Below are 13,099 nucleotides of genomic sequence, written 5' to 3'. Positions count from 1 at the left end.
ATTTGTGAATCAATTGGTCAAAATGAGCCTTGGTACTGTAAAAGAAAAATATAGTAAAAGACGCCCTTGGATAATAGTGATGTCGGTCTTAATTATGAATCTAATGGAAACTGTTTCGAGCTTGGATGTATTTTTGTTGTTTTTTTTTTTCTTGCTTGTTTGCTTACTTTCTTTCCTTTAAGCACTTAATTCTGTTGTGATATACAATTTTCAAAACAGCCAATAAAAAGCAAAATAAAATTAAAAAAAGTTAATAAGAAGCTAATATGAAGCTTCAAAGTGTCCAAATGAGTCAAATCAAGTAGATATCTTTCAATGTTACAGTCTTTTTAGTGCCAAAGTCCCTTTTTATATTACTATACTATACTATACTACACTGCAGCTCAACAGGGAAACACTGTCTGAGGAAATAAAAAAGAGGCTAAAACTACTGTTATTTGTGTAAAAAAGACGTTAGATGAGTATGCAGTTTTTGTTCGCTTTCTTCCTCTCTGATAAGAACTGTTGTGCTGTTGTTGACCTTGCAACACACACACACACACACACACACATATATATATACATATATCGGTCAAAAGATCTGTACCACATCACAGTGCAAGAAAAGATGAGGAATACATTCTTTCTGGTGGTTACAAAATGTCTTGCAATGTTTGCAATGTCCACATATTTTGCAATAGCGTATTTATAAGGTAAAAGTCAACCAAATAAAATTTACCTTTGGGATTTTCTTTCTTTCTTTCTTTCTTTCTTTCTTTCTGTCTGTCTTTCTTTCTTTGTTTCTTTCTTTCTTTCGTCTACTTCAGAGGAGAACATTATACCACCACATTTACCTGGCAGATAGATGTTACTGGTTACATTTCACATTCAGATCTTTCTCACAAAATATAACAAATAAAATATGACCATTGATTAAACCATCCAGCATTATATAGGAATTAAAAGCTCCACCTAGAACACAAGTTAACACTTTAAAGTAAAAAATTGAATGCAGGACTTTTACTTTTAAAGCATTTTTACTGTGTGGTGTTAATAGTTTTACTTAAAGTTCCCCTCCACTCAAAAATATGTTTTTCTTCTTGTTACTTCAGTTGAATATTTCAGCTTCTCTGTGCAGAATGATGTACATGCAGAGTTTGACACTTAAAGGCTGTTTTCACATATGTGTGCTGAAGGGGAAAGTTTCTCTGTGCTCATTAAAAATCGAAAAAAAAATCTAAACACGCCATCAGTGGAGTCTTGTGATTGGTTCGCTCGCTCCACGTGAAAGCGTCAGATGGACGTAACCCTTTACGTGCTTGTCCCTGCAATGTTACTGCTTTCATTCACAACACAGCCGTACCGGCATTTACCCTGAAATGTTACTAGAGCCCCTTTCACACAGGCAGTCTATCCCTGAAATGTTCAGGAACATTTCCTGCATGGGGTCATGTGTGAATGGAAGCAGAGATCGATATTCAGGGAAATCTGTACCACCAATTTTCCACCTCAAGACCTAGTAACATTTCAGGGAAAATGCCGGTACAGCTGTACTGTGAATGAAAAAGGAAAGGGTTACGTCTGTCTGATGAAAGAGGCTTTCACACGGCGTGTACAAACCAATCACTAGACTCGGCTGATGGCGTATTTGATTCTGTGATTAGTTTGTGGCTAACTTGCCAATGCTTTCTCAGGTGATTTGTCTCACAAACTTGTTGAATATTAAAAACATTACACAAACATTGGCACTGGACAAAAACAGCTCCTTGCCCACCAGGTTCCTGAAAATAATAAGAGACATCTTCCGCTGTGTACACTTGCCCGATCTTCTTCTTCATCTGTTGAGTTGCATTGCTACCATCTGCTGGACTGTCCCTTGCCCCATCGATTCTGGCATTGCCATGGCATGTGTGAAAAGGCGCAAGATGGAAATGTTCCTGAATGTGGCTGCATGTGTGAAAAGTGAAAATAACTAGCAGTGCCTGAAAGGTTATCCCAGTAATTTACTGGGAACTATGTGTGAGAGAGGCTTAGGTCTTGAGGTGGGAAATTGACGGTACAGGTTTCCCAGTGCTCAAGCTGTAAAGACTGAGCAGTCTACGCCTTTACTTGAAGAGTTTACCAACTTTTATGTAAACAGTGTCACAAGTGTCTTGTCAATCAAATGTATTTGTCTTTTTAATATCATGCAGGAAATGTTCCTGAACATTTCAGGGATAGACTGTGTGAAAGGGGCTTACGTTAAAGGGGTGTACCCTAAGAGTATGATTTCCGATATTACAATTTTGGAAACTGATCCTGGTCCAATATGCAACTTATACACTTGTGATGTGGAAAGTTGAAGCTTCCAGTGCACAAACACTCACAAGTCAGTCTGTAAATGCTTCGCTGATAAAGACTGAGGACAGTCTTCCAGGGTTCATTGTTAAAACTGGATGGAAACAATTAGATAGTTAAAAAAACTGCATTGCAGAACCAATCCAAAGTCTTTAGGGCATGCCTTCACATTTCACTAAAGTAGGAGACATCTTGTGTCCAGCAGTTCAACTTTTTGAATGAAAAATAATATTATATATATTATTTTATATATATTATATATATAATATTAATAGATTCTGGATTTTTAATGAGGGAGAAGGAGGAGATGTAATTTTAAGAATTTCTAACCAGGTAATTGAACTTTTTTTTTAATGTAAAAACACAAATTATTATTCAAAGTAGAGTATTTTTTATACATCTTAAAACATGTCTGGAGGAGATCTTTAAGAAAAAAGTTTTGAATATTCCTTCTACTACTGCCAATACCAGCATCCCCAGTTAGAGAAAGGGTGAAAATAAAGATAGAAATTGCTTGGGGCCCTAAAATCTCTAAATCCGCCCCTGTATCAGTCATAGAAAGCAGAGATCAGTGTGTTGTAGTGGCTCTAGTTGATTTAGCTCTACAGCCCGTTAGCAGCTGAAGCCCAGTCATGTGACACCAACTTGTCCAGCTCACACTTCCGCTACTGCGTGTACGAAAAGAAAAAAAAAAAAAAGTTGGGGTGAAATCTCGGAGAAGTTTGTCTTTGCAGGGAACTTTAATAACGCTACGTTACACTAACATACCGACAAGTTTATGAGCAGTTTGTAGCTCGATAGAGGAGCAGAATACGTCTACTCGTCTTTTAAATGAGGAGCATGTCGACGGGCGCTTTGTACAACGACCAAGGAGGAGCGGAGACAGCGGTGGAAGCGGGGCAGGAGAGTACCCCGACCTCCTCCAGCTCCGGAGCCGCCTTTGGACTGTTCAGCGCTGACTTTAAAAAGTAGGATAAACGTTTGTTGTCAACATTGTTCCCTTGTTTGACACGTTAGACGGTTTTTACGAACTTCAAGCGGCTAACTGTCAGTGTAGCTGAGTTGGAAAAGACAAGCTAGGCACAGGCAGTGATGGCGAATGACGGTTAGCCGTTAGTCACGGAACTGTTAAAGTATCAAAAGTACTTTTTTATGTGGCTTTTAGCGGTTTGTTTTGCTCTATTTAACCTCTATGTATCTGTTTTTGCACGTTGAGATAAAACAGCTATGGAAGGGGAGAGCAAGTTTTAGCAGCTGCAGGACATAACTGTGTTAGCTTTATATTTATATATATTTACATTATATACTCAGCACTTTATTAGGAACACCTGTGCAAACTAATGCAACAGCTCTGCCTCAAATTATACTTTTACGAAGCTCATGCATTTACAGTTTTTGTTGACACTGTCAGAAAGGTGATAATTCTACTTTCTGTTTATTATTGAGGTCATAGTGAGTGTTTGTGGTGGTGTATTGGAGTGCATTATATTGAAAAGTGTGCTTAATATGTTTTCCACTCCATTAACCTACATGAGGGAGACAAAACATGCATTCATACATTATATACAGTGTGCAGCAATGACTTAACACAGTAAGAGATGGCATTTGGAAAAGTCTAATTTAATCTAAACTACAGAGAGGACTGATTAGTCTTCCAGGTCACATAGGTAAACAAATCTTTAGCCAGTCCTGTGAGTCTCTGATCTTTGCACTGAGTGCTTCATAAATAGGATACAATGATTTTCTTCACAGTTAGAAAATGACTTTGAGGCTTCAGGTTGTATTATTTTGCAGACAGTGAGGTGAGCTGATGCTGCAGAGTAGGCCAGTCCTGCTTAGTGTGTCTCTTTCAGTTTTGAAGAAGGTGTAGCTTACAGTTTCTTTAAACATTTGCAGAGTTCACATTTCTGTAGACGCATGTATTGATGAAGAAATTTAATATAGTACCAAACTGTTGACAAAAGACTACCATCTGAGCCTTATTGTTATGATATATGTGTTTGACCAGCATGAACACGTGCACACCATACAGGAACAAACATATACATTTCCGCCTGCAGGTGGATGAACTGACCACCACATGCCTTTATTATATTGTAGTCAAATGTGTTAAATGCCTGCAAAAGAAACGAGTGGAAAACCCAACAAAGATCTTTATGTAGCTTCCTCCCCAATAAAGAGGAGACAAGGTGTGTTTACCTCACCTTCAATCTGTGCTCAATACACAACCTCTGCTGAGCTACTTGGTAAACCAGCTTCTCTTCAGGCAGTAACTGTATTCTACAAGAGCCCCGCTGTCCGCCATGTTGAATCTTCAGTGTAAGATAACAGATCATACGCAGGGTTTGTGTATGGAAGGCGTATGACTGCAGCTGACAGGTGACTGATGCTCCGTTAAATCACAGTTGTAGATTGATCTTGAGTCATTAGTGCTTCTTAAACAATCTGTGACAAAACTGGCAATTTCACACAAAATTGTTCAGTTGTGCAAACTTCCTCTTTTTAAAAGTGATGTAGATAGAATAGGCTGTTCATTAACACATATTTATGCTATGCTATTTTATAGGATGAAATTGAAATTGAAAACAAAATGATTTTTGTCTGTTTAGCTGTATAAATCCCAAAATAAGTGATGTAAAATTAAAATGATGAATCAATGAAACTAACACATTTAGACTGTTCATATAGAAAGTCAACATGGCATTGAATCAATATTAACTTTAAATGTGAGACCTGTTTGAATTAAAACCTGTTTTATAAGACAGACCATAATATCATAATACCAGTGTGTAGATAGATGCGTCAATGATCTACACTTATATTTACATATTCAGGGATTTGAACCTCTAGTCAAGATAAAATAAGGTGTTTTGTACCTAATACACATAATTAATTTCTGTAGATATGGTCATGCAGGTGTTCAAGGCTCTGTGTGTTTTCTATGTTTCCATTTGTAATAACGTCACATCACAATTAACTTCTACACCAGCTCGTTAAAACCATGTTTAATCAACTTCTCAGCCTTATGAACTGAAACCGGTCTGTCAGCATGTTTTGGTCACGTTGCCTAGTATCATTCCATCAACCAGACACTAGAGGGCAGTCACTCATCAGTGTAACCACACTTTGCATTTTGTAATTTCTTTGTAAAATCAGTGTTTGTGCAGATTAGCTACTCTGGTTTCATGCTCTCTGACAACACACCAGCTCTTCAGGTGTAGACTTATTAACTAAAACACTTCAAATTTTAGAGGCTCTGTCAGTTTTTTATGTGCTCACTCCCAACAAGAAATATGAATGAATGGAGTACTGAGTTTCCTCAAATCTGGCACAACATGTGTGCAAGAGTTCACTGCAGCTTCCCATTTTTGTTTTTTGAGCATTTTCTTGATCAAGTGTTTGCCTGCTTTGCTTTGGATGCCTTTCTGCTGACTTTCTTTTGGGTTAATTGTTGCTCAGTATGCTAAAGTCAACCTCTAAGCTGTCTCACATGACATGTCTTCCCACTTAGGCGAGGCTAGGTCATATGTTTGGCTACTTCGAGACCAAGCTGGAAGATCAGGGGAGGGAAAGAAATACGAGGGCATGAATGACGCTTCTGTTTGCACATGTCTAGTCTGACACAATTCACAATGCCCAAGCCTGTATATTCTAATACATGTGCTGCGTCAGTGCAAGTATCTCATATTAATGTGTCCTCCTCATCATGAATGGATCTTGCATATTTGTTAATGAAATTTAACCCCAGCTTTTTGTTTGTGCTGAGGAAAGCACAGAGAGCTACTTCTACTGAAATTAAATCACGTTGTGTTTTTGTTATTTTGAAAATAGTGAACGTCAGTCGCATCTGAAGGGAACAGCAACATTCCTGTAATGTTCTGTAGTCTTTTAGGCCTTTTCCTGCCGACTGAAAGCTGTAGGCAAGGCCCTCGCCAGGCGGAGACACATGTGCCTGATTTATCATGTGTGACTAAAGAGATATTTCACTGTGGCTGAGTGGTTTGGTTGTGTTTGTTGTATGGACAGTATTATTTGAGCTGCTTTAAAGATAGGATTTTGATCTTGAACTTCATTTTAATAAGGGTCAGAGGTTATTGGATAGGTCTACTGTCTGGTAGCCTATGTGTTTGCATCCAATCCAATATCATTCCTCACTTAGAAAGCTGATATTGGTCAAGTAGAAGCACTATAAGAGACTGAGTAAAGAGGAGATGATGCTAATAGATGCTACAAGATTTAACTGGAATGATGAACTAAAAACATGTGTTTGCAGTCTGAATTCCTGGCTCACGGAGAAGCAGTACCAGGTGCGTGAGGTATGTTTGACGTGGCAAAACAGGGATTGAAACGCTGCATATTGACACGATAGAACATCATTTTTCAGGCTCCAGGCAGCAGTTAAATCAGACACATGAATGTAGGTTTCCTAATCTTTTTTTACGTCGCAACTGCTAAACTGTAATAAAAAAAAGCTCAACAAACATTTACTCTAAAATTCCGTTTTAGAGCAAACTAATGGAAAAAAAACATAACAACTTGATTTCTACTCGTAAATTCAGATACTTTAATGTGCTGTTTGTTATTGTTTAATTAGCTTGTACTTTTTTTTTTGCTGTAGCACAATCCATGAAAAACCTATTTTTGTTTGATGTACTTTATCATATTTTAAGCTCTTATTTTGACAGCTCACCGTTACCGCAGACGCCTCCACTCGCTGGTGTCAAGCCTTCCATTTGAGAGGCGGATCCAAATATTTTAACTAAGAACTTGCATATTTTTCCAGGCTTCCTTGCATTCCTGCTACATAGACTACATTTATCCCCCCTCCCCTGTTATTTAGGATATTTTTAACTCTATGTGAGTTATTGCTTCTCTGACAAAACAGTATTTTTTTTAAAAAGTTTGAATGAATTGTTAAAGTATTCTACCGTGTCTTTTCTCAGTCACTTTGGCTGCCAGCGTTTTATTTATTTATTCAAAGTCGCAAAAGAAAGACATCTAATTTATTCCAATATGATTCAAAATGCGTCATACGGCTTTGTCTCTTCTAAACTAATTCAGGAACATGTGACTGCATCCTTTCATTCATTCATTTCTGAATGAATGAAGGAATGCAGTCATATGTTCAGGTCACATTTGTTTCCTCTTTGGAGTCCTTAACCTGCGCCGGAGAGGTGGTGACTGTATTGTTTTATAGCAGTTATATGTTTGTCTTTGGATGAATCAGCACCAGTGACAAAAATTCAACCAATGAAAAAATACTAAAGATGTAATTTTGTTTTACTAAAGTCAAAAAAAGGAATACAGTTGTTGAAAAAGGACCTTGCACACTAATGCTCTACTCATAAAATCAGCTCTAAAATCAACTTCTGCCTCAAGTTGAACTGATGATTACAACATACTAGATGATGAGATGCAAACAGTAACTGTGGGTTTATATAACTACCAGCCACATGGAGGCACTAATCTCTTACTGTCAAGTGTGACCATCATCTCCTTCTGGAATTTAATAGTTGTGTATCAACCTTAACTCTGTATTAATAGGGACATTTTAGCACATATACAAATGATGTTTTTTGTAATATTGGTAATGGATCTTCAGAATCCGATATTGAATTATTGCAATGAAAAGTGATGGACAGGGGTAGAAGGTTACAATCACAGGAGATAAACAAAAGGTTTTTCCAGACCAGATCTGCATCTTATAATAATGAACTTGTGTGATCTAATCCTAAGTACAGAGCTTAAATAATTAACCATATGATCAAACGGGTTTTGTCTTCACATCATAACAACATGGTATTAAATGAGATGGATACACAAGTGTCCCATTTGTGATAAATATTCATTAGGAAACTGCCAACGGGTAAATGATATTATAATCAATCTCAGCAAGCGATGGAAAGATTTGAAAAGCTCATAATCAACCAGACGTGATGCAGATGTTTTTGGCTTTTTGATGTGTGGAGAGATTACTCCAAGAGGGATGCAGGGATGTAGGCTTTGGATAACTGAATGCACTAAAGCAGTGGTTCCCAAAGGTGTCACTGAAAAATCTGAGGGGGTCCCCAGATTATTAAATGGGATGAACCAAGAATAGAATAATATTATTTTTTCAAACTTTTCCCTCAATTTTTGCTTTTTTCTTGTGAAATACATACTTTAGCTGTTGTTCAGGGCCCTAAATACCTGCAAAAGTCAAGCTTTTTGGTTTGAACTGCTCACAATTCTTGTCATGAAGGTGATATGAACTGCTTTAGAGCTGCAACAATTAGTCGAAGAACATTCATCTGCAACTATTTTCATAATCGAGACATTTTTCAAGCAAAAACGCTGATGTTTTTCTTTGTCATATTTGAAAGATTTTGGACTATTAGTCAGACAAAACAAGCTAACTGAAGACATCACCATGGGCTCTGAGGAAGAAGTGAATGCCATTTTTCCACACTTCATCCACAAAACAATTTATCAATTAATTGAGAAAATTCCAGCCCTAAACTGCCTGACAGTGCTTCATTTTAAGGGTCTAGAAGCCAAAAAGTTGGTAACCACTGCACTTAAGTATTCCTGACTCACTGTTTTAGCATAATGAACTCTCTCTTATACAATACGATACAATAAATATTGTTTTAGATGCCATTGCTGGCAGAAATGAGCATAAACCTGCTTTAATTTACTTTTTGGCTACTTGGGATCAGTGGAACAAGCTGTTATACAAGATGGATATATTATCACTATGTCAGGTTGATAAGGTGAACGTGTTCCTGTTGACACATCAGAACAACATACATTTGGAGTCACGTTTCTAGCCGGCCCACTAATGTAAGGTTTACCACATCCTGAGAGAAAAAAATGACAGTAAGAAGAATTCAAGAGCTGATGATTGAGTGTTCATGATTAGTTATTAAGAAAGCAGAACAAAACTTTGGACAAAACTGCTTAAAATAGCCATATGTATTGTAGTAGAAACCTACTTTTTCCCCAACATGCATCAATGTGACTGGAGTTGTCAGGCGGTCCAAGACTTTACTTCCAAAGAAAGCGTATGAGGCAGATTTCGCCCCTTGCAAAATCTTCCTGTACCATTCACATCTTAAAGGGCATTTCCTGACATTCAGTTCGGTACTGTTATCTTTGATGTAGGCCTGTCCTGTTTGCCCTGTCAGCCAAACTTGGCAGCCTATGCGCTCTCAGTTGTGTCAAGCTAAAGTAGATTATTGTGCAGCGAAGGTGATGAAAAGTAGCTCTGTGTTTACCCACCAGTGTAGATAAGGCCCTCCTTTTTCCCCTAGAGGGAAGTGACCGCAGTCACACAGAGGCAGAGTCTCATACAGAGCCAGAAGGCAGGTGAGATAGCCTTCTTCCCCAGAGGGAAAAAATCTACATGTGTAAGAAGAGAGCAGTAATAGTTAACAGGACTTGACCACAGCTGAGCGGCAGGTTGTTTCAGAAGAAATGTGGACCACAGCAGAAGGAGAGAGAGGACTTTACCCGAGTGAGCAGCCTCTACCCTCCAGCGTAAGGATGACTTGCCATTAGCGAGCTGACGGAGCATCTTGTGACTTTTCTTTTTTTTTTTTGCCCAAGAGAAGAGGAAGGGAGTTGTGAATGACAGGCATAAAGCCAGTGGCGCCTGTGCTGTTTTTCCACTGTTCCCCCGTTTTGACAGCTATGAACAAGACAAGAAGACAACTGTAAATAAAGCCAAGAGAACAGAGCACACAGCCTGAAGGAAAGCAATTACCACAGCACTCTTTTACTTTTATGTTACTTGAAATACAGTTTGGTTTGTGGATTGTGGATTCTTTACACAGCTGACACGCACACACACACACACACACACACATTCACACACAAACAGAAGGAACTGGTTTTTGATTGGACTGAAGTGTCTCTGGGCTGCTGTGGAGCAAAGCCGGTATGGATGGTGGTTTCTCTTTACGCTCAGAGGCGGTAGGAGCCATGAGGATAGCGCTGATGTCTGCTGAGAACTTACAGCTCACTCTGAAGACTGAGCCCAGTCAGGAAGAACAGGCCCTCACACGCACCAACAGTAGCCCCAAGGAGACACACAAAGCCGGGTACTGTAGTAAGATCACCTACTGTACTGCACTTGTCTAACTCTGGAGACGTACTACAAACTATGTTTGTTATTTTGACAGAAGTTTTAAGTCAAGTTATTGTGTCTTCATTGTGTTGGATACTTATATTAGCTGTGTTGTTCAGAAAGTATTATCTGAACTTTTGAAAAAGTGAAACTCATGCCTCCTTAATGACTATTGTTTGGATAAATTCAGATATAACAGACTTTAAAATAAGGTTTTAAAATATTTTTTTCTAAATGGTTGGTATCCTGCATCTGTTTAAAAGGGAATTGAGACAAAATATTCAGATTATTGTTGTTGTATTGTATCTTTAAAAATCTACAACATGTATTTCCTTCCAAATTGGTAGATTTTGAATGAATTCTTAACACAAGATTTGAGTTAAGACAAACTTGTCATTGAACAGACATCTTCTTCTGACTGACAAAGACATTACATTGGTAACTTTTACTTTTAGTAACTTTTTAGACCAATGCTGAAATAATACTGAGTCTACAACCAAGCTAGCATCTCTATTGTGAGCGGAATGCTAATGTCAGCATGCTAACATGCTGATGTTAAAGCAGGTATAATGTTCACTATCTTAATTTATTGTGTCAGCATTATAACATTTGCTAATTAGCGCTAAATACAAAGTACTGCTCAGTCTGATGGGAATGTCATTCAGTTTTGCAGGTATTTGGTCATAAACCAAAGTATTGTACATTTTAAAACTTTGACCAGATGATGGTGAATGTTATTACAATTTATCCAGAATATCTATTAAATCTGTATCAAATGTTGATGTGGTCTATCCAGGTTGCTGTCAAGACTGTAAAAAGTTAAGTAAAGTAAAAATCTGTAAAAAAGCAGTGATGTCAACCCGCTGCCAACCTTCAGGAGATCACCAATGTCATTAGGATTCATGAATGTCCGTACAAAAAAATATATTTGTCCTTAGAATTCCCAAAAGAGTCGACCTCTGCATTGGTTGTACGATGTGTTTTCCATCTAGACGTTACCTCTCTCAGTGTTTAGCCTCTGCGTGGAACAAACAACCTGCTGTGTAGTTTTACAATGACATTGTGTGTTGTCATTAGCCGAGGAATGAGCATTTATTTATGAGTGCTTTATCATGTGAGTGCCAGAAATTGGAGTGATACTGGCCCTGCTTTTGCATTGGTAAAGATGAGATTCTTGCTGTTTGGTTGGATGCTTTGTCAGTGTACTGTTGGCTCCCATCAGCCAAACAATGTACAGAACTGTTTGGCTTATAGGAGCCACTGTGACCTTTGCCTGAGTACCCTGACAGATGTTGTATACATGGAGATTTCACAGTCACTTTGGTCAAGCTCTCACAGTTGAAACTGATTAGTCAGGTGCTTACTGTGTCGTCTCTGTTGACCATAGTAAGTGTAAGTAACAGTATTTAATTTTCTGACCTCAGGAATGAAGACCTTAAAGAGATGTTGGAAAGCAACAAGGAGTCGCTTAAACTGGAGGCCATGAAAAGGGTCGTTGGGGTGAGTGCAGAATCACAAAAACCTTTTCTTTTTAAATGACCAACTGAATTGTTGTGTATGTGTCTTCTCTCAGCTGTTGAGGATATAAGATTGGTGAATATAAATGTGTTATCGTTTTCTTTTCAGTTGATCGCCAAAGGGAAAAATGCATCCGAGCTGTTTCCCGCTGTCGTGAAGAACGTCGCGAGTAAGAACATCGAGGTATGACATTATTGAGTAATATATCACAGAAAAGCATCATTACTACACTTGGTTGTTACGATTCATTTAAATTTGACTAATACAAGTGTGGCAAAACCATAGACTGTATATGAATTGAAGTCAGTTTAAAGCCAAATAGTTGCTGCTTACGGTCGGTGCCATCTTCTCTGTTTGGAGCGAATACCTTCCAAATAAGGAATACGGGATGTTGCGTTTCACACTCTGGAAACGCGCCACGCTACCTCGGACCGAAGCTAACACTAACTTACCAACATTAACTAACTAACATGGCAGGTATCATCATCAAGTAACATTAAAATTACCCAAATATTGCGACAATTGTCCGACTCAGTGCGAGTCCCGAAGTCCGGGGAGCAAACTGTTAATAACAGTGGTCAATCAACACCCACATGGCTGACATCAAAGCTATTATTCGACTTTATATCCTATTAACGGAGTAATAATTTCCAAAATGACCACCAGCACACCTATTAAAGGGCCCAAATTTAGCGATTGACACCACAATGACTCGTTGAAAAAATGTATTGACTCAGTATTTCATGAGAGAAGTTGATGCTTTTTGAATGGGAGTCTAATGGCGCATCTAGCGACTGTCAGTGGTATTATACCGGCCTCAGTTTAAAGATGTGGTTGTTGCCGCTTGGGCACAACACGTAGATTCTCTCAATGACAACAACTTGTATTGCAACCTCCACATACAGAACATTAGTTGGTTCATATGGATTGGCAGGATTTGAAAGGCTTTTCTTTAAATTTGTTAAGCTTGGTTTTCATTTGTGGGTTTTTTTTATTCATTTTGTGTATTTTTGTATTTTATTTAAGTTATTGAATGTTGTTTTTATTGAATTTTACCTTTTTGTACAAAGTTGAGCCGAAACTTTTAATCAGTTAGTCAATCAAAAAAAGAATCAGCAACTGTTCTGATAATTAATTTCAGTCAAAAACACCAAACAT

General features: G+C 38.1%; 1 protein-coding gene across 2 annotated transcripts in view; it reads left to right on the top strand.

Moving 5' to 3' along the window:
- The first annotated feature begins 2,938 nt into the window (after positions 1-2,938).
- Positions 2,939-13,099, top strand: part of ap3b1a (adaptor related protein complex 3 subunit beta 1a) — a 65,456-nt gene continuing 55,295 nt past the window's right edge. Inside the window, exons 1-3 of one of the 2 annotated variants that reach the window (XM_067573693.1) lie at positions 2,939-3,284; positions 11,848-11,923; positions 12,050-12,124. In XM_067573693.1, the coding sequence (XP_067429794.1) occupies positions 3,148-3,284; positions 11,848-11,923; positions 12,050-12,124 (288 nt within the window). In that variant the 5' untranslated portion in view covers positions 2,939-3,147. Of the gene's footprint in view, positions 3,285-10,221; positions 10,398-11,847; positions 11,924-12,049; positions 12,125-13,099 lie in introns of those variants that run through there. The other variant, XM_067573692.1, reaches the window with a different exon arrangement.

Source organism: Thunnus thynnus, chromosome 19, assembly GCF_963924715.1.
Source record: "Thunnus thynnus chromosome 19, fThuThy2.1, whole genome shotgun sequence".
NCBI classification, from domain to species: domain Eukaryota; kingdom Metazoa; phylum Chordata; class Actinopteri; order Scombriformes; family Scombridae; genus Thunnus; species Thunnus thynnus.
Note: the sequence above shows the minus strand (reverse complement) of the source record. Positions and strands in the feature narration are given on the sequence as shown.